General features: G+C 39.4%; 2 protein-coding genes across 2 annotated transcripts; both read right to left on the bottom strand.

Annotated features, from left to right (window-relative positions):
* Positions 1-1,151: 1,151 nt before the first annotated feature.
* LOC102305219 (epithelial cell-transforming sequence 2 oncogene-like) lies at positions 1,152-16,577 on the bottom strand. The gene is made up of 21 exons (XM_005937318.2): positions 15,995-16,577; positions 14,001-14,113; positions 13,724-13,886; positions 13,381-13,636; positions 12,027-12,261; positions 11,510-11,642; positions 11,204-11,369; positions 10,859-10,987; positions 10,668-10,760; positions 10,339-10,545; positions 9,996-10,099; positions 9,730-9,870; positions 9,562-9,648; positions 9,163-9,272; positions 8,231-8,378; positions 7,573-7,646; positions 7,322-7,478; positions 7,162-7,227; positions 6,928-7,016; positions 5,479-5,651; positions 1,152-5,387 (listed from the first exon to the last, which is right to left on the bottom strand). The coding sequence occupies exons 1-21, from the start codon at positions 16,142-16,144 to the stop codon at positions 5,254-5,256; spliced, it is 2,928 nt and encodes a 975-aa protein (XP_005937380.1). The 5' UTR covers positions 16,145-16,577; the 3' UTR covers positions 1,152-5,253.
* Positions 16,578-17,789: 1,212 nt separating this feature from the next.
* On the bottom strand, positions 17,790-20,248 carry ccdc28a (coiled-coil domain containing 28A). The gene is made up of 5 exons (XM_014338429.2): positions 19,671-20,248; positions 19,367-19,548; positions 19,078-19,232; positions 18,778-18,800; positions 17,790-18,685 (listed from the first exon to the last, which is right to left on the bottom strand). The coding sequence occupies exons 1-5, from the start codon at positions 19,823-19,825 to the stop codon at positions 18,631-18,633; spliced, it is 570 nt and encodes a 189-aa protein (XP_014193915.1). The 5' UTR covers positions 19,826-20,248; the 3' UTR covers positions 17,790-18,630.
* Between the last annotated feature and the right edge of the window lie 994 nt (positions 20,249-21,242).

The raw sequence follows: 21,242 nt of genomic DNA, 5'->3' as shown, positions 1-21,242 counted from the left end.
GATATACACTGTCTTGTTGGTATATATGTATGATTTGTATCACCTTCATGTTTCCAAACCGACACCATGACCAGCAGCTTTTGCAGCTGTGGCTCCAGCAAACATCAGCTGATACTAGAAATTAATATTAAATAAATTCTAACAACAGCTGATCAAGCTTAAACGTGCTGCTGTTGTTTAGCATGACATCTGCTGGTTTGCTGTTTCTGGCACAAAGGAGGAGATAAACAAACAAGAGAGACGATCAGCTGATCATTGATCAGTTTCATGACTGAAGTAGCAACAGGAGAGGGAGGGAGGGAGAGAGAATGAGGGGAGAAGAGGCAGCTGTGCAACGTAAAGACAGAATAACTCCAGCTTTGTGTCTTTTTTTCATTCTAGCTGAAGTCCGGGACTAATCACGTTCCTTTTACCCTCAATACGGATGTATTGTAATCGGTCGAGCCCAGAGTTGATCATGACCAATTGACTAATCACTGGTGGGTAACAGGCATCTCCGAAAACGTTAGAGCACTTATGCAAATATGTGATGTCTTGATGAATCGAGCAGATATTTGAAGTTTACACAGCAACATTCTCGCATGAAAATATCTTAAAAGTTTATTTTGTGACCCAGAAAGAGTAATATTTCAAACTCTGCCACTCTGTGTTCCTCTGCCACTGCCTCGTTTGAGTTTTGGATGAAATTGATTCTGGGATATTGCATTTCATCATTTCGAGCTGATTGGAGACCAGAACAGCCAATCAGATTTTTTTGCATCCAAGTCTGTGATTGGCTGGTTTTGTGGCACAAATATAACGGTGTGCAGAAAGAGTTGAGCGCGCACGGGCAGAAATGTTGAGAGTGCAAACAACACATTGCGAACGAGCGCAAATGCGAAAACTGAGCGAGAGGGGCTGCTATTGTGTGTGTGTGTGGATAATAGCAAACACTGAAATACATTTTTTGCACGCAGGAATGAATTTTGTTCACTCAAATTCAGCTTTTCTTCGCTCAAAATAAATTTCTCCTCAAAATACAACACTTGCACCTGCAAACTTTTTTTTACGTGCGCTCAGAATAGTGGCACAAAAATAACGCCATAGAACTGGACTTAAAATGAATACAAACAAAGCAGAAAGAAAAACTTTGAAAGACTTTGAAACCCATTCAGAAAGCCTGGAGAGCCATACAACCAAGTCTGGCTTCTTGGAGGCAAAATACAAAGAAATGAGGGCTGGCTCGAGACTTGCACAGCACTGTGTGTGCCATTTTTGTTTGTTGATTACTCTAAAGAAGATAGCCACTTGCTGACTATCACCACATGGGGATTCAGTCACTGTTTAAAGGATAAGAGGATCGCACCATGATTGGTGAGATCTTCTTATGTTGTCCTGAGCTGAGTGTTTACAAAAAGAACATCATGCAGCATCAAATAAGACTTGAAACTAGCAATTCAGGTGGAAAATGCATACTAAAGTGACCCAAGTGAGGCGTTGGGTCTCCTTGTCTCTACAGTCAGACCTTCTGCCACCAGAGGACTCTGCCCCTGCTGGACATTAGAAGCAATGCAGATTTAAAGCACTGGCTTAATCCATCTTTCTTATCCAGTCTACTGAGCATAAAAACTACACATTTAAACAAGTGCATTAGATGACAGCAGTGTTTATCTAAATCAGTGTATCCGTTTCTTGAAATGCCAAATGCTAAATAAACATGCTACAAATACATTTACAGAGTATGCCATCTGTGGCTGAGGTTCCTCATAACTGTGGAAACACCTTATCACTGTACTGTAAACAGGACATAGTTTCTACTGTGCAAGGACCGATCCAAAAGTGATGCACCCCAGTGTGCTGCCCTGCTGCTCTGCATGTAAACATGGTCATTAAAAGTGATTGCACAGTAAGTGGAGCAGTAAGTTGTTTAAGAAAACGCGAAATGCGATGTGTCTCATGAGATGCCCTCATATGAGGACTGTGATATAAAAGCACTGGTTTCTAAGCACAAGTTACACTGTTGGTATCATTACCAGGATGAAGTGGAACTATATTGGGGCCATTAGCAGTTTGCAGCAAAGATTTTTTTTTTCATTTAATCATCAAATCATTCTCAAAATACCTGTTACCATTTATTTGATTAACTGCTGGACTTAACAGCTTTCACCATACTTGTAGTTTTCTTCAGAAGAAGCACTGATGTGTATTAAAGTTTGCACAAAACTGTCTAAATGTATCATTAAACATATTGTGATATTGCTGAAAGGATGTTTAATGCATTTTAAAAATAGTAGAAACCTTTTCCTTTACTGAAAATTGCTCTATTTCATGTCAAGTTACTATATTTTTAAGCTACAAGCACAAAATACTGCAGTCATGCAGCAAAAGTTTGGCAGTGTGTCCATAAAATGTGATGTGATATCCTCTAGTGGTCATTATGAGTATTACAGTCAGTGTTTGCTGAGCTCATGGGCACAGTTCAGCCAGAAAAGAAGTAAAGCCTTCAAACACACCTCTTTTTCATGCAGTCATCTACTGTATTCACTTCTTTCCTCATTGTCGTTGCTATAAGTCATAATGGAGAAATCTGTCATTGTTCCCTCAGCAGATACCTCTAGAAGCATTCCGACGTCCAGGACCGACAAGAATCCCCAAACCGAAGGGCTTCTGCTCCCAGAAAGGGACAAACAGCACAGCAGGAAACCTGGGACTGCAGTGCAAGAGTCAGCCGCCACAGACTCACGTACCTGGTGGGAAAGAGCAGGCCTCACACACAGCTGCATCGCACAACAACCCAAATCTAGCAAACCGGAGACTGTGAAATCAATCATTTCTCTTCAGGAGGAAAGCTTTCAGTATGTCGACGCCAAAAACATACCCGTAGTTAGCTGATATATCAAACAGGATAACAATCATTTTAAACTGATGAAGACTTTAAGAGAAGATCCATCATGACCCATGATTCATCTGTGGTGCTTTCAAGACTGCAAAACTGCAACTGTTCAGCGTGTGCACTGCAAAAACTAACAAGTCACAGGAAGTACATTAAATGTGGATTCATTTAATTATTCACTGATTACAAACCAGTAAATAACTTTTTCTGTCAGATTTATGTGGGGAAGCCACTGTGAGAATTTAAAAAAAAGAAGCATAACATTAGATCAGCAAGCGTGTTATATGTTGTTTAATGAAATATTTATTTGTATTGTGACTATTTTGGTTCATCTTTGCTTACTTTTTATCTGTTGTCGGATACAGATGATGAAACAGCCTTTTATTCATTTCGCAGGATAGAACATGTTTGTATTTTTTAAGTGACAATAATGTACATACTGTAGGTATATAACTGTTGTAATGCAGCTCATTCATAGTGATTATGTGTAAATTGTGACATTTGTGGGGGTTTTTTGGTTATCAATACAAATCTTTTTATACCTTGAACTTGAGAAATGTTTCCTATGTGACTAAAAAGAAAATCTTATCGACTGAGAGCATAAAGGAGAAACTGACAAAGCCAGTAAACATTATAGTGCGATAAGCCCAGATCATATGGATACTTAATAAAAGCTAGCTTAGAAAAAGAAATTGAATGTTGCCTTACTGTGGTCATTTTAACTCACGCAAAACTGCAAAAGCAGCTTTACGTGATACCTTCAGTATATCCATTGTGCAGCAGGAGCAACAGTTTTTCCATGCATACACCATATAGATATTTCACTACAAGACAAGAGTGGATCAGAGAAGATTGTAACACACATACATACGTCAAAATTTTAAAATCTAGAGAAATGATGTGGAAGATTTTCGGGAAATAGCAATTTTGTATTATTAATTGGTCGACGTTCAGCAGCTCGCACAATTCGGGGCTTACGTTTAATTAATTGTGACGCAGTACAGAAAAGGTGGCAAAAGATGCAGACTGTGAACACTGGCTGCATACAAAAACAGCCAAGCAAGTCATTGACAAGACTTTGCAGTATTGTCAATGAGAGCACGACTGATATAGAATTTTTACGACCGATACTGGTACCGATATTAGGTGATATTACAAATCTGATACATTGATCGACATTTTTTTTCCATTCAAACACACAAATCATAAACAGATTTGTCTAACATTTCCTATGAGTAATTATTTGAGTAGTTACTAAGATAATATAATAACACTGCTTAAATATCGACTCCCTTACTGTCTGCTCGAATTGGCTGGTTGTTGTTTGAAGCATTTAAAACACGTGTTGCAAACAGGAAAGTTGCAGAATGCTCTATGAACATGTGTTTGAATAAGTAAATAAGTGCTCAAACAGAGTAGAAAAGCGCTCCACAAGTAGTGGTCCATTTTCCATAATATAATGGCAGGTCGCTAATATCGGCCTCTGTTTCCGTTGTTTGCTATCTTACCTGTTGTCTTCTACAAACAATGTCCAGAAAAGCTTATTCAAGAGTTTCTGAAACAAAAATGGCAAATAAACCTTTCTGTCTTTAGCCTATTGCGTTAAGGCTGTTTGGATGATTTCTTATAGTTTTTATTGGAAGTTTAATCATTTACAAATGTGCTAGAAAGGACTATTTTTCAGTTTCCCCCATTAATAAAAGTATCTTTGATAGAGAATTTAATACAAAATAAAGAAATACTGATTAACAAAATCAGTTTTTTGCATGCTACTCTGCATGTTTTGAAATTTTAGGAACATAAGAAAGGGGAAAAAAATGAAACTTTTGGACTGTGGTTTTTTTCATGCTGTATTACATTTATTACACCAAAAAACAAGACTTAGAGCACCACTGTTCTTTATCAGACCTTTCTCATATCACAAAAAACTACCAGAAATACATCAGTTGAGGCAACAGCCTACTTTACATCTTCCAGACAGTTACCTGTGTTTTTCTCACACCAGTCAGAGATTACACAGACTTTGAACCTGGGAGCTGGCAGGATGAAGTCTGCTTAACGTCTGATCTGACTCAACATACAGCTCTGCTTGGTATTGCTAAGAAAAGGTCAAGACAGCATGTGAAACTGTGTGAAAATGTCTAATGTCTAATGAATAACTGTATCGCTAAATGGAGTATAAGGATGTTGTAAACTCAATTCAATTTTATTTATATAGCGCCAAATCACAACAAATGTCGCCTCAACAACCCAACAATCATATGACCTCTACATTTTCACACTTAACTACGACATTAAAATAGAATTTCCTTCATAAATTTTAGTTTCCAAAAACCTTTTGACATAAAAACAGTCAAACAGTCTTTTTCCAAACCTCGCTGTCACTGATGTCCTGCCAAAGCACACTCTATAGCTGAACACAGCACAGATAGGAAGTGCCGTCTCTCTTCGCCTCTCTGTGTGGCACAGACCCAGGAGTGGCAGGGACCCTCAAGGACAAAGGCATGGCTCACATCTACAGAGAAATACATGAATAAAGTTGTAAGCTTTAGAATTAAAGGTGCTTATTTTACCCACTAGAGGTCAGCAAACACTGAAAAACTCACAGCGTGTGTGCCTGATCTCTCTCACAGACAGGCTGGTGAGAGCCACAGAGGCCAGAAATGTGTGCGTGCTCTGGTGAGCCAGCGTGAAAGGTGTGTGCCGCACATTTTGCCGAGTCAACACCAAAGCATTGTTGAGCAGGAAGAGGCCCACATCACAGACGTGCTCATAGGTCCTACGGCAAAGGATTAGTTCAAAAACATTTGGTAGCACTTTATAATAAGGGTGTAATTCCCCTGTAATAAAATGGAATTTCAAAGTATTTTATCTCAAATTAAAATGTAATTATACTGTGTACTGTAAGTAAATGTAAGTACTGTGCAAGTAATTCAGGTAGTGTGCAATGTCATGGCAATTTTGCAGAAAAACAAACACTATTTCCCAACTTGCAACTTTCAGTTCAGTGGACGTACTATGGAGTGTATTAAACCTGTCTTTTGTTTTTACATCTTTATTTTTTTCTTTATTTAATAGCAAAGGATTAATAGCAAAGTTATTCTGTTCCCATTCAAACCGTGCAATATAACCCAACAATATTTCATCGAATGTTTGTTTCATCTCCCCATAATATCCTGCTACTCTCTTTTATTCAATTGCATAATACTATGTCACTTTTAGAATCACCTGCACTGATAGCTAAGATATTTATTTTTCAGGATATAGTTATATTGTTACTTCGTTAGAGTTAATTGATATTATATTTTGCACTATCCTACTGTATACTACTATTCTTATTGTATATGTTATTCCTCTGTTCTCTGTCTCTCTTGCTGCATTGAGCATGTGTATGACAAAAGAATTTCCCTCAGGTTAAATAAAGTTCTTCTTATCTTATCTTATCTTATCTTATCTTATCTTATCTTATCTTATCTTATCTTATAATGGAGCCAAGTATAACCTTTTTTTTCTCTTTCACAATCACTGTTCAAACACAACTTTTAAAGGAAGTGTCTTGTTTCATGTAAAATACCTGGAAGTTAGGCAAGATTAAGCTACCACATAATATAGTCCGCACCCAGAAAAGTGCAGCGTAGTTAGCTTGAAAGACAGGGAGATGTTGGGTTTTTTCACAAAATTAACAAAACATTAAACAGTACTTAAAATTACTTACAATGCAATTCTTCTTTCTTTCCCGTAAATATATGAAGTTATGTAATACTTAAAATACTTAATTAAAATTACTTACAGTCTGCTTAAATTTGAAATTCCATTTAATTACAAAAGAATTACACCCTCAGTTGTGGGCCGTATTAAAAAGTGTTACTAAGCATTTGAATGAAACAGACAAGTACATACGCATGCAAAGTTACATAAAGAAGAACATTATTATACTGCAAATATACACATGGTTACAAAATAGTCTGAATCTGAGCACGTAGCATCGTGAACATTGAAGAATGTAAAAATATTAGTCATACATCTGCTGTCTGAAAGAAAATTGGTGTTTTTACTTGAGAGAATCTGGTATCTGCTCATCAGGGCTCCTGTGCAGAGCAGCATCCTGAGTCATTATTAGTTGCCTGTTTTCTTCACTGAGGTTCTACACACACACACACACACACACACACACACACACACACACACACACACACAAATATATGGTTTTGAGCATATATGATAAATTATTAAAGAGTTAGAGGCATGAAGAGAGAGGAAGGGCTATGTGTGTTTTTTGTATTTTTTACCGGACAGCCTTGAATCTGTCGCTGCGTTTCCTCTATCAGTCTGTCTGCCTCTGAGGTGCGCTTTAACTGAACACAACAAAGTACATATGCATAAGAGGAGAGCCAGCACAGCCACAACAGAGGCATTTACATGGCTTATAGCTCTCAGTTCATGCATCACCTTGTGTATGAACTCTCTGAACTGGAGCAGCGTGTTGAGGGCAGAGCGGAGATGTGCGTGGTCAGGATGACCGGGGTGTGTGTGCAAAGACAGAGCTTGAAGCAGAGTCACATACTCCTGCATCCTCCACACTGGGCACAGCAGCAGCTCTTGTAGGCTTCATAAACACAAACGTACTTTGAAACACTGTGGTTTGATACATGCAGGCAGGTATGCATAATAGCAAATAAAAGCTTTGTGTCTGCTCTTACCTCAGCATGTGAGTTGCAAGTGTTCTGTCTGATCTCTTCAAGAAAGCTCGAAATGATGGTTTGCTCTCCCTGCACTGACGCAAATACATGTACAGATACACCACAATTAAATTCAGATATATTTTTGTGTTTAACTATTAGAGCCGAACAATAGTGTGTACTGCATCTTCCGTAAACCAGAACAAACTCGTTTTAATCGTATACTTTATTCGTACCTGTATGAGCCACTTTGCATGGCTTTTGTAAAGGGAAGATTACTCAATAAAAAAAAAATTCAACCTCAATCAAAATAAATAGAGAAAATCAATTTTCTTTTAGAGTAAAAACTACAATGTCACACACTCTCAACGCTCAGCTAGCCAAATCTGAAACCCAAAGAATACATTATGTACCATTAAAATTATAAACTGCAGTAATGTTTGACCTGTTTGTGCTGCTGGCCATGAAATGAAAACACTTATATAATGCTTTTATAAGAGGTTAAAGGTGCTAGAAATACTAGAAATTGGTTATTTTAGCCCTTTGGTAGGTGGTTGCTATGCAACATGATGATGGCATTGATTGTTAATTGTCAATTGTCATGTAAACCATTTCTGCTAAATTTCAAGTTATGTACGATTAAACAAATGTTCTTTGTTTAAAAAGACACTGGCTTTACCTTATCGATGGTGTGGATGGCAGTGGTGTAGTTGTTGAGGTAGTTTGTGTAGACTTTAAGTTTTGAGCAGAACTTCATGAAAACATCTCCAATACACTTCTCTGCACCCCACTGCTGTAGCCGCACCTGTAAATCAGCCTGAAACACCCTGTGAAGTACACACAAACATGTCTCCCATGTCATATCCACACAGACCGACAACTTAAAGGGTGGTTAAGTTGACTGTGTTACACCTGTGTGGCCTGAGAAGGTCATCATTTCCCTCACTCCCTTCGAGGAATGACACAGGTCGTGTTTTTTTCACACTAGTGCCAATACCAGCACACATACATTTCACTGATTTGAGCATTCATTATCCTAACATCTCCTCATATCACATGTTTATTTATTTATTTGATTTAGTGAATAAAATAATGATTGGCAACACACCCTGCTTGGTCTCACATCCTTGTCATTGGCCGGCAATTAGGGGCTCGTCCGGGATCTAACTGATGTTTGGAGACAGTTTGCTTTGTCCTTTGACTCTTGCTCCAGGTCAGGTGGATACCGTTTCCACCTCTGACCTGGAGCAAGTGTTTTGTGGAGATTTGGCTTGTTTTGAAGTCACCTTACATATTCAATTAAATTCTATTTTATTTATATGGCACCAAATCACAACAACAGTCACCTCAAGGCACAATTACATGACCCCCTATGAGCAAGCACTTTGGCAACAGGGGAGTCACCGCACCTAGTGCTCCGTTTACCACTGGGACCACTGTTACCTTCACCCTCCACATCTTCTCGAGCTCTTCTCTGAGCCCTTGGTATTTCTCGAGCTTCTCGTGTTCCTTCTTCCTGATGTTCCTCTCATTCGGAACAGCTACATGTATATATATATAAATATATACGTGTGTGTGTGTGTGTGTGTGTGTGTGTGTATTTGTTTGTACCTGTTGAGCTCCAGTATTTGTGCAACAGGACTGAGGACAACATGGATGTCAGCATAGCTCAGAATGGCTCTGTTGGAGTTCAGAGCTGCTGTGAGAGGCTCCTTGTACACCTTCAGCGCAGATGACACATATCAAATGAATATTTCTAAATACTGAAAGCTTTCTTCTCTCTGATGTCAACATAAACACTGTAAGTGTCAAAAATGGACTTGCAGGGTTGTGGTTGCCCTTAAAATTCAACTTGTGTGGTTTGCATATATTAAATAATCGATACCTGTATTCTGGACTTGCTTAGACAGATGTATATATATGTTTTAGTTCTGAAGGAATATTGTTTTACCACTGATTGTTAAGGTCTGGCACTTGCAGATAAAAAAAACAAACAAAACTAAAGTATACCTTCAGCACAGCACTCAGCTTTCCCAGATAAAGACACTCGCTGTGGTGCAGCTCTCTCGCAGCTGCACCTCTCCAATCCAGAACCATCTAAAACCAAAAGAAAGAAAAGATGAATTAATTGTTCTCCTTTGAGTTTCCACTACAAGGGGCAGTTTAAAGCAGACACACCTGTGGTAGATCAGGTATCACGTTGAAGCATGTCTGTGAACCACCGTCAGCTCCAGTGCTGTCCTGTCCATTACCCTCTTGTCCCTTCTTCTCTTCATTCCAGTTTTTCAGAAAGATGGAAAGAAACTCCACAGGTCGGGTCTGAAGGTGTAAGAGAAGGTTAAAAAACACACACACAAACACTCTTATGTGAGTTATGTCCAATTACTATTTTCTTTTTCTGTTGAACTGGTGCATTACACAAACTGCTCTACAGTAATTCCCACCTCCTCCTCTCTGGTCAGAGCAGTGAGTCCTTCGATCAGAGCCTCGCTGAGATCTCTGGACACACAAATCTCATCAAGGCGGATTCTCTCCCACAGAAAATAGCCTAGAAAAATAGAATTTAACCAGACTGCTACTTATATAGTATTTTTCTATTTATATTTAGCACTCAAAGACGTTTCTTATTCATACAACACCTTATTCATAAAAATGCTTTTCTCTACAGTTAAATCATTTTAACCAGGGGTTCAGCATCTTGGCCAAAGATCCACTGCACTTCTAATTAGTAGACGATCTGCTCTACCTCTACACCACGACACAAATCAACACGTACATGAAACTCACCCAGAGCTCGGCCCCTGGCCTGGAGGCTGGTCCACTGTAGCTGTAGCCCTAAGGTGCTCCTCAGCTCTACCAGAGCCTCCTCCATCCAATGAGCCTGTGCGCACCAGCCCTGCAGTACAGCCTCACACACATACTGCAGGGCCGGGAGTGCTGGCTGGTTCTCTGAAAGGCCAGTAGGCACATTGCCGTCAGACCACTCGCTGAGGACTGGGAGAAGATGAAGTATGTTTAAAGAAACACACACTGTGAGGGATACTGTAGTCTACGAAACAATGACAGGGGAGGGGAATATTCCTATGCTTAGGGTTAAAGTTTAAGGGGTTACGCACTGTTCTGGAAATTCCCGGTGGCCACACCCACCGGTGCCCGAACCTCCAGACCAGTCAAAGTGGAGAGATTCTGGAGGAGAGTCACTCCTGATGCTGCAGAAGAGAAAACAGGAGGCGAAGCAGGAGGGAGCTGAAGTTAATGAGAAAATGCTGATTAGAGAGAAGAGTGTGTGTGTTGTAACATCTGCTACCAGATGCAGCCAGCGGGCAGAATATGTCAATCCCTCCTCCTTCCTCAGTTGGAGCCACCATGCCACACAGTTTTTCCCAGAATTCCCTATGATCAGGAGTCAGTAGAGTCTTCTCTGATAGGCTAGAGTCTGAAAAGTCAGGGCAGAATTACATAGTAGGTCAGCAAAATAGTGTAATAGAGAAGTAATATCTCTTGGGCTAAGTTTTGGTCAATGGATTAAAATGGCAGGTACCACTTTGTTAAAATGTTTTCAAAATGTCAGCACAGGACTTTAGTCCAGTTAGTCCAGAACAAACTCCTGCAGTGTGTGCACATGAATTTACTCATTGTGATTGAGTCTCACTGTGAAGCAGGTGAATGTCCTGTGTTCCTCCGCAAGCTAACAGGCCAATCCTCTGAGCTGGTTTCCCAGAAATAGCCCTCTCCACCTGGGTTAGCAGAGATGAGAGAGTCCCTCTATGGTCATAGAGAACCGCAGTCACACCAGGCTTCACTCCGCTCAACACCAGCTAGATTAAAAAGAGCGGACGGGGAGGAATGTTATTTATTCATCTTCCCAGTGTGCATTTTATTTCTGTACTCGCGGGAGTGTTTTATGTCTGCTGTTTCAGGAAAATAAATAAATAAATAGATGATGATGTGGATTCACCTCATATGCAGGAATTCTGTTGGAGATGAGCAATAGCAGGGCAGGAGCGGATAGGTGAAGGGGAGAGACTGTGTGAGGCTGTGCAGGTCTGTAGATAAAAGACGACAGCGCTCCTCGGATGTTTCGTGTTTCGCTGAAAGATGAAAATGCATGTTGCTTTCAGCATACTGTGACATTATATTATACAGATGTTTTCACATGTGCTCACAGATAAGTTATTCAGTGTATATAAAGTATTTTGTACACTTCAATCGATTCAAAATAGACTTTGAAACCTCCAGAGCCGAAACAAAGCGGGCTACAAAAATGAGTCACTCCCAGTAGACGCCATTGTAAAATGTCAAACTAAACAACAGAAATAAACATGTATACAGGATGCTACAAATATGGCTTTGGTCTCCAGGGATAAATTTCCCCTTTATAACAATGGTACAGTTGTTGAAGATTCAAAATGCAGAGTCCACTAACTGTGGTTGAAGCTAAGTCAGGTTCATCTAATATGTGGTCAGACAATCACCTGCTAATGCTGCAGGCCTGGACTCTCTCCCAGGTCTGAGGTGCACTTGTGGGCTGTCCTCTTTCCAGGCTGAGAGAGTGACTGGAAGAGCCAACGCTCCTCAGAGGCCAGGAGAGGGAGGGCTGAGAGACGAATGTTAGGCCAGACTCAGGTCTCCCTTTCTGGGTACCTCCACCTCTGGCTATTTCTGGCTTTGTGTAGCTGCCCCAGGGTTTCCTGGCACTCACAGATAGTCCTACAGATATCACAGATACAGTACATGCATCTGCCAGTAAGGGCGAGTTTTTACTTATCAGGAGCGTTTTGTGCTTAGCAATGAGTTGGAAAGGCAAAGATTAACTGTTTGAGAATCAATAAAATATATTAATCACATTCATTAAACACATTCAATAACATTCCTTCAGTTCAGGTTTATGTATTTAACACTAAATCATAAGATAAGTCGCTTTAACGTGCTTTGTACTGAAAGGTAAAAACCCTACAGTAAAACCAAAGTGACCCCATTTTAGATGGTGGGAATGAAGAACTCCCTCCTTCCAACAGACCCAGGGAGGGGCAGTCATCTACCATTACGCATTAGAGGTTGAAGGGGAAAGAGAAACGTAACAGAGATCATAGACAGGACAAAACACAGAATAAAAGATTGAGTAAACACTACCATTCGCTTACTAGTAACAAACCAACTGTATTTTAATTAACCAAAAAAACCTATTAATGGATGATAACCATTCAGGCACATCTCACTGAATTGTGAGACGCATGAAGGGAGTTAGAAATAGTCCAGTCTTAGTTCAGAACATTCACAATTCTGATTTGAACTTTGAACTGATATAAAAAATACAACACGTTTGACACAGGAAACCTTTGGATTTGTCTCTATATTTGTTTTCAGTCCCACAAAGCTTGTAATGACATTTATAAAAAGTTATAAAGGAAATGTCCCAGGAACTGTTTTCACTAGTCAGGAATCAGACCGTCAGGATCTCTGCCCACAACTGCTGCCCAACTCACATCTCACCAGAACCCTACAGTGCCTAGCGCAGGTGGTGGGCCCACAGAAGGCCAGGCCCCATGGGCTAACGCCCAACCACCACCAAAGTTGGTAGGCAGGTGTGCCGTGATACAATGATCACCCGCCAGGTAAGCGGACACACTGAAGAGAATATATCAGCTGACTTGCCTTGGTATCCTCCATGAACAACTTGCGGAGGTAGCCGGGGAGAGGGAGGTCTGGCTTTTTCTACGGTACTTAGAATACTGCCCCTACGACACAGACCCAGATTTTACCACCTCAAAAATGTGTTGCTATAGTTTCTACACCCTGTCATTTTTCTGTTTTTTCTTTTCCACTCACTCTTCTCCTCTCGAAGCTTTTCTCTGATTTGCTGCCTGATCCTCTTCTCCCTCCTCCTCTCTTCCTCCTCCTCTGTCATTCCTGTGCTTTGCTGGTTGAGGGTCCCATACATCTCTGCTGCCTCCCGTGGAGTGAGCCAGTCAAGTGTGGAGAGGCAGGAGACATAGTGACTTTTCCATGCACCAAACTCTTTTTCTCCAGGAGTGTAAGGAAGGAACCAGCCTCGTCTGATGCACCGGCCCGCCCACAGACAGTCCTAGAAAGAAGAAGAGGATTTAACTTGTTTCATAAAACCCCAATTAAAATGTATGAATACATTTCAGATCTCTTCAGGGCTTCTCACCTGCTCAGCTAGAACCCTCCAGTGCCAGCTGACTTGGGCAGCTTTGCAAAGGTCACGTGGGGACAGAAATGACATCACATACAGGGAGAGAAACCGAGGCAGCACCGACGTAAGGTCCACTTTAGTGACCGGAACCGTCTCAATCAGCAAATCCCGGCAGTACCTGTTCAGGTTACAGAGGTTACCAGTTTGAACTGTGCACCTGTGTACACTTTACTAGTTACAGTTTCAGGCTGAGATTAATGGTTAGGACACAAACGTGTACAATCCACTTTACCTGAGCTGTGACTTGGTGCAACGAGTGAGCAGAGAGTGCAGCAGGTGTTTCCTCTGTCTGTCCGTCCACAGATCAAACCAGTGCAGCACAAGATTCACTCTCTCCTCAAATAACTGGTATGGAAAATGGAAAAAGGATACCAACATAGACACATTCAGTGCGTGCAAAAGTCTCAAGCTACCTCTCATTTCTTAATATTTTGCTTCCAATTAGCCAGAATTTCTTGTAACTTTTTAAAGTGCTCTTGAGCAATAGTTCTCCAGGCTTTCTGCATGTCTTTCAAAGTTTTATTGGACATTGGCTACTTTTTCACTCATTTTCAGTCCAGTCCTTGTACCTGACCATTTTCAGAGGAATGCTTTTTGCTTGTTAAACCACTTAATACTGACCTAAATTCAAGTATATAAAAGGCACCTAACTTAAGGGAAGAACAACTGTTGTGTCTACACAGAACCAACTTAGCAAAAAACACTTTTAAATTGTATCTTTATGCACTTTGATACTTTGTTCTCATAACTTTAATTAAATCTACAAAACATTCCAGAGCAAAACAGAACAAAAGGCAGAAGAAGAGAGAAGAAGAGCTTTGAATGTCCTTCAAGAAGCCTGAAGAACTATTCCTGAAGACTACTTAAAGACATGACAAGAAAGCTGCCTAAGAGAGTTCAGACAGTGCTGAAAAATAAATACTGTCACACCAAATATCAAAGTTGTTAGAATTGTAAAAACCTTTTTTGTGTTATATACTGTATTTCCATGTAAGTTTGCACGTTTCAGTAAATCGCTTAAGGAACTGACCTCCCAGCCCATTGTTCCCTCAGTGGGCTGGTTTCAGTCATTATGCAAATGTACTGTTTATAAGATTTGGGGAAACCTGCAGTCAGCTGAGACTGAAGAAGTCACTTGGATGAGTGATGAAACGTTTCTCCCACAAAACGCTACGTCCAGATGAAGACCAATAAAGAGTCTCTTGCTGGACATTGACTTTAGGTATGCTCAGTTCTACATTCTACATGTAGAAAATACTAGATTGTGACAAAATACACAAGTATTTCAAATAAACTAAAATAAATATTAGGTGCTACTTTTCATTACATTTCTTGCAAATAAACGTAATGAAAGTAGAGTTCTCCTGATGGTTTTATATAAGAGGTGTGGGCAGTAAATACAAGGGATGGCCTCGAATTGCATTAGTTTCCTCTGATGGTCAAATACTCAAGCTACCAATGTACACAGAAATGCTGGCTCCATTGGAAAAACAATCAGTTTACCTTATTTAATAAACATATCTCTAAGAATAAACTTATTTTGCTGTGTTAAAAGAAGTGATTTAACTTCACCCTGGTTTTTTTATGTTTCATGCTTATTTTTTTAAACCTTCAGTTATGTTTGTTTCTCAGATACAGTAATGATGTTCCTGGGTCAATTTGACCTCGTACAGGTTTAGTTATCCAGGGCAATCCAATCCAATCAAGCAATAAATTCCAATAAACATTGTTTATATCTCATTATTAACTCCATTTCAATCAATATTTGGTCCACCTGTGTTCTTTACCCCTCACAGATCATGGTTCAATAAGGACATATTCGCTCGTTTTTCACAAAAAAAAAATGTACATTAAAACATTTTATTGTACATTGGAAATACCTACACGTGAAATTCACTTTTCATGACTGCTTCTTTTTTTTTTGTATTACAAACATATATATTGATTGCAACTTATTAAGTCAAGCAGAAGAAGCTTCATATTTAAGAAAAATACTTTTAATTATTTATTTATTTTTGTAGATCATTTTACTTTGAAATGTGTCAATTTGATCCGCAACATAACCGGTTGGAGTGGAGTTTCAAAATTAGGAATTCAGTAGCCTTCATAAAGCCCTGCACTGTCCTGAAATGCATTAACTCTGGTTTCAGTGACATATTGTTGCTAATAGAATATCACAAAGTTTATCTGCAGGGGGTTTACCAAGGCCCACGTAGCATTTCTGACCTGCAGGTTGATCCGCTTGTTGTTCAGGGGAGTCCAGCTGCTGAAGCGGGTGTCGGACAGCAGGGTGCCGGCCTGCTGCGGCTCATAGTCCGTCCCGCTTAGCTGCCACCGCTTCACCGAGTGAGGGGCTGATGTCAGGCTCGCCTCCATGTGCACAGGCGGTTTAAACACCTTTGAGGAAGCACCTTGAGTTCCGCTTCACTTAAAAGTCCGATCAATTTATTTCCAGATTGATGTCTTTAAGCCAGGTGTCCACTTGCCAGGCTGCCCCTTGTGCTGTTCTGTGCAGTCAGTCACCTTAGAGACGCATCAACAAAAGGATTCCTGCATTCCAGCACGCAGCACGTTCCCCTGCCTCCTCCACATTAATAATTCAACAGGCAGGGTTCACATATAAGCAATCACAAATGAAAGCATCAAATGCTACACAAACTTTATACTTAACCACTAAAGGCTTAGTGTGCCATATTTGATACATGTTTTTTAAGAGCTGTACATCATAAATGTGACCCCCTAAATCCCCCTGAAAAACCTACATAGGATTGCACAATACATTTTTAAGGAACAAAAGAATGTCTGGAAAAAATATTATACAAATTTTACATATACGGAAATGTAATTATCATTATTTCGTGATTTTTTTTAATTGTCAGATGCTTCAATAAATACTCCATTTTCTGGCAATTAATTCATGGTTCAGACTTTAATGCTTGGAGGATCAAAGAGTATTCCCTTAGAAACCTGTACAAGTGGCACATCACCTAACAATGATGATCCCAATGATCCCAAACATACTTCCAATACAGTAAAAGTAGACCCGGATAGAAAAAGAGCACAATGGAAAACTATCAATTCCGCCTCCCCCAATCCAGGTACTGTTATGACCCTATTTACTCACTTCTCTATTATCTTAGTTTACAGCTGCAACCAAGAAATTCAGACAGAGAACTTTATTGAGAAAAAAAACAAACAGGTTAAACACCCCAAAAACATAGGTTAAAATACAGTGTCCAAGAAAAAAGAAAAAGAATTTACAATCAAAGCAGCATCAAATTATCTTATCAAAACTCTGAATCCAAACCTAAACTCACCTAAAATCACTTAAAGTTTAGAACCAATAAGGCAAAAAATGATTAAATTAAGGCTTGTTTGTGATGACAACATTTGGACTGTTTAGTCTTCTCCAGCGTCAAAACAACACGCCAGTGATAACGTGTGCAGTGCATGCTGTGTGTCGCATGGGTATGTGCAAATATACTGAAATGGACCAAGTCCACTCTGCAAAAGTCATATGCAAAAGTCGCAAACTGGAATTAACTACTCTCAGTACTCACCGGGTCCTTATGTTATTTTTGGTTGGTTTAAGAATTTTTAAATCTATGCTGCTGTTTAAAGCTCTAATACTGAGAAACAATTAGAAACTAATGCCTAGACTTTGAAAAGTCCAGCTCTGTTTCTTACTGTGAGGAGATCAGTGCAACACAAGTGATCTACATACGTCTGTTTAATGTCAAAGGAGCACGTTTACAATCACTTTCAGGTGAATGGCATCACTTTGGTTAGCAATGTATTGCAAATCTAAACTGCTTGGAAATGAGTGAACGCACTACGGCTTGGCTTTAAACAATACAGGGATCCACCAAAGCCGATATAGAAAATACAGAATACAGCACATTAGCTAAAGATCTCAGAGAACACAAACCTCCCTTGGATGCAGCCACGGCTCAGGTAAGTTAACATCCTGCTGTCTTAGTAAGATCAGACCAGAGAGATTTCCATTCAATATTAGCTATTGTTTAAAAAAAAAAAAAGAAGGGGAGGGGGGGTGTAATGTGGTGCATCCCTATTAGATTATTTTACAATACATCCCTCCCCCTGTACAAACAGGGAACGCTTTGTTGCCATTTCCATTGCAATACATACATACAATCAACACTGCTGACACCTTATATATGAAGGATAGAAACTACCTAAATCAAAAATAAATTAATGATTTGTTTAAAAAAGAATTATATGCCATTAAATGTACAAAAAAGATTGAAAAAATATAGAAACTACTTTCATTGCTGAAATTTTATTTATTTATTAAATGTTAAATTAGATATTTGTTTTAAATTGCTTCTGCATTTACTTAGTAAAGAAGTCTGGATGCTTAATAATTTGTGTATATATATATATATGCATATTCAATTTTTTTAGCCCCAGACTTACTTTCTTTTGTTTTTTCCGCATTTTTTTATGCATTTCTGCTTCATTGTGCAGACTTTTAGCTAAAGGCAGCCACAATATGTGACAGAAAAATGCATAAAGAAATGTTTGAGGAAATGAGTAAGTAAAAACTTTCAAATGTGTAAGTCAGCAAGTTAAAATTAATATAAAGGTAAATAAGTACAAAAGCAACTTAAAGCAAATGTGCCATATATGGTCAATTTATTATTATTGTTATTTTTTTTTTTACTATATTTTGGTTCATTTAATTGCATATATATATATATATATATATATATATATATATATATGTATTTTGCATTTATTTATTATGGCAGTTTCAACCCCCCGTACTTATAGACCCCCATAGGTACTATAAATGAAATAGTCGGCTCAAATTTGATTGAGAAATGTTGGGACGACGGAAGTCACACGCTCGCAGTCCTTGGGATCTCTTGTGTGTCGGCTAGATTCAGTTTCTGACTGGAGAAACGATGTCAAGAAATACAAAAGTTACAGCAGCTGTTAAACGTGAGCTTATTTCAAACGTATTAAGGGCAAAGACAAAAGGATACATGGAAGAACTCAGCTCCTCCAGCTGTGGAGAAAAAAATAACATGTTTTACTTCACTACAAATGCAAAAAAAATGATTGCAGAATGACATTCCAGACTTTATTCTGTTCAGCATGAAGCCAGCTGACTAAACTCTTTAAGAGTTTAACACTTGCCGGAGGATAAGCAGCTAAATCCTCACAGGGATACTTAGTTACATGACATCAGTGAACGGATTATTTGGCAACACTGTTAAACTGTCAGGCAGCATGCCACGGGCTATGAAAAGAATATTTTATGAGTTATGTCACAGTGGCCTTACATTAAGGAGCAACTTGTCCATGTTGGTGTCGCAGGCTGTTTTCCTCTGATCCTCGGGCATTTCATCCACCTCACCGTAGAGGTCAAAGTGCAAGCGTGCCAGCTTCTCCTGCATCTCTCTCACATGTTCCATTTGGTCAATAGAGCACTCATTGCCTAAGACAAAAACAGTCCTCAGTTATCCGTATCTATCATATCTCTCTCTAAGTGTATAGGATAATTTCTATTACTGGATATATGAAAGTCAGTGTGTGCTCTGGTAAAACGTTCCTGTTTTTAGTGAGAATTACCAAATGCCTGTAGTTTCCCTGAGTGGAAGTCGTTGAGGAGACTGAGCAGGCCATTCTCCATCTCCTGTACATCTGAAACATCTGTGAGAAAAGAGTGCTGGACGATCGGTGTTGCCTGGCCCTGGTTCTGACTAGCTTTACCACCCAAACCCTGCTGATACCTGGGTTTATCCTTCACTCCCCTAAAACAGGCGGAAGCAAATACAGGCAGAGTGAGTACAAGTCAACAACCCCAGTTCGGTTAAGGCTGGGTAAAACTGAAAAATATTGAGAGGTTAAATCATTGTAACTACACTGTTACTACCTCCTGCTCTTGTTCTTTTGGCTGGAGTGAGTCCCCGTGTAGCCAAGATGCCGTCCTCCAGTGGAAGCGCTATTCTTCCGGCCAGAGCCACCGGACGGAGGCGCCGCGCTGGTGGAAGTCCTGGGACTCTTTCTTTTTAGCTTCCGCTCCTCCATAACTTCATGTTACGGTGCCACTTGGTGAGCTGACCGGACTGGATAGGTAAAAGACGAAAAGCTGACAGGTTGGACTGTAAATCAAAGCCCAGCCCTGTGGCTAACCGTACAGAATCAGCCTGGCAGGGCAGGCAGGCTCCGTACAAACCGATGGCTTTCGTGACTAAGCTAACGCTAGCTCAGGAGCTAGCTACTCGGCTAACCTTCAAACTTCTGACACGGCGTTTAAGCCACACAGCACAAACAATAGCCGATAGATATATTTACTCCCAGTAGCAGCTGAGAAGGGTATACGTTACTTCTGTTCGTGACAGGTTGTCCACTAGATTAAAACATTTGAAAATTCATAGTAATTTCCGAATGTACCCCGCAGGTTAGGTGGCTAGCTTGCAGGTCCAAACTCTTGAAAACTTCCTGTTTTGGTAGGACGCAACGGAGCAGATTGGGGCCGAATTCCAAACCATAACGCTTCACGGCCACTATCCATAGTCAAATTACTAAGTAAAACATGCTAAATCGTGTTACACAACAACGTGGTGCCAATCAAATACAAGCAAAGCTTTATAAAAGCACAAATATACTTACTTTTGAATAAAATAATTTTTTTGACCTTCTCTGTAGAGTCCTCCTGAGGCCACCAGGGCTGCATTCCATTATAGTTTGATATGCTCTCACCGATTTTAGTACTATTTGTTCCTTGAATATTTACAAGACATTTAATATCATTCTTAAAATTAATTTCATTTTAAATGTACTTTATTAATTTCGAACATTTATTTTAGTTGTTATTTGTGAAGTTTTATATGTGAATGCTTGTTTTTATGCATTCAGAAAGAGGAATTTCTTCTTTCTTTCATGTTATTTTTATATTAAGCACATTTTATGTAATTATTTTAAGTATAACTCTGCAGACTCGGTTATTAATTTCGTTTGAGTGAGCTAACTATGGGTATTATAGGTAGCTTAAAACTAAACTAGACTACAAAAAAGGAAAAAATAATTGAACTGATGTGGAGAGGTTGGAAAGCTAACTAAAACAAAGTAAAACATATAGAGGAAATATAGTTCATTTTAGTATCTGTTAGTATGGTAAAAAAAATTATTACAGCTTCCTTGATGAGGCATTGATGGACATGATTATCGAGAAGACAAGATGTCTACAAGACTGCGAGTCAACTGCTTTTAAAAAGTTGTCTGTTATTATAGTAACTCTGGAGCTAACAGAGGAACATCACCAAGCAACATCTCCTCTACTTTGACTTCGGTGTAGTTGCGTAAAGCAACCACAAGAGAGCGATAGGTGAACACCTAATAATGATGCCCTGCTTTCCCCTTTTCTTAATTAGGAATTCTTTGCTGATAAACATAATGAAAAGAGGCTCTTTGTACACTTTAGTTGTGCATATTTTCACAAATA

Source organism: Haplochromis burtoni, unplaced genomic scaffold (assembly GCF_018398535.1).
Source record: "Haplochromis burtoni strain Fernald_Lab_line unplaced genomic scaffold, NCSU_Asbu1 Contig_67, whole genome shotgun sequence".
In the NCBI taxonomy this organism is placed as follows: Eukaryota; Metazoa; Chordata; class Actinopteri; order Cichliformes; family Cichlidae; genus Haplochromis; species Haplochromis burtoni.
The sequence above is the reverse complement of the archived record's forward strand: the minus strand, read 5'-3'. Positions and strand labels throughout refer to the sequence as shown.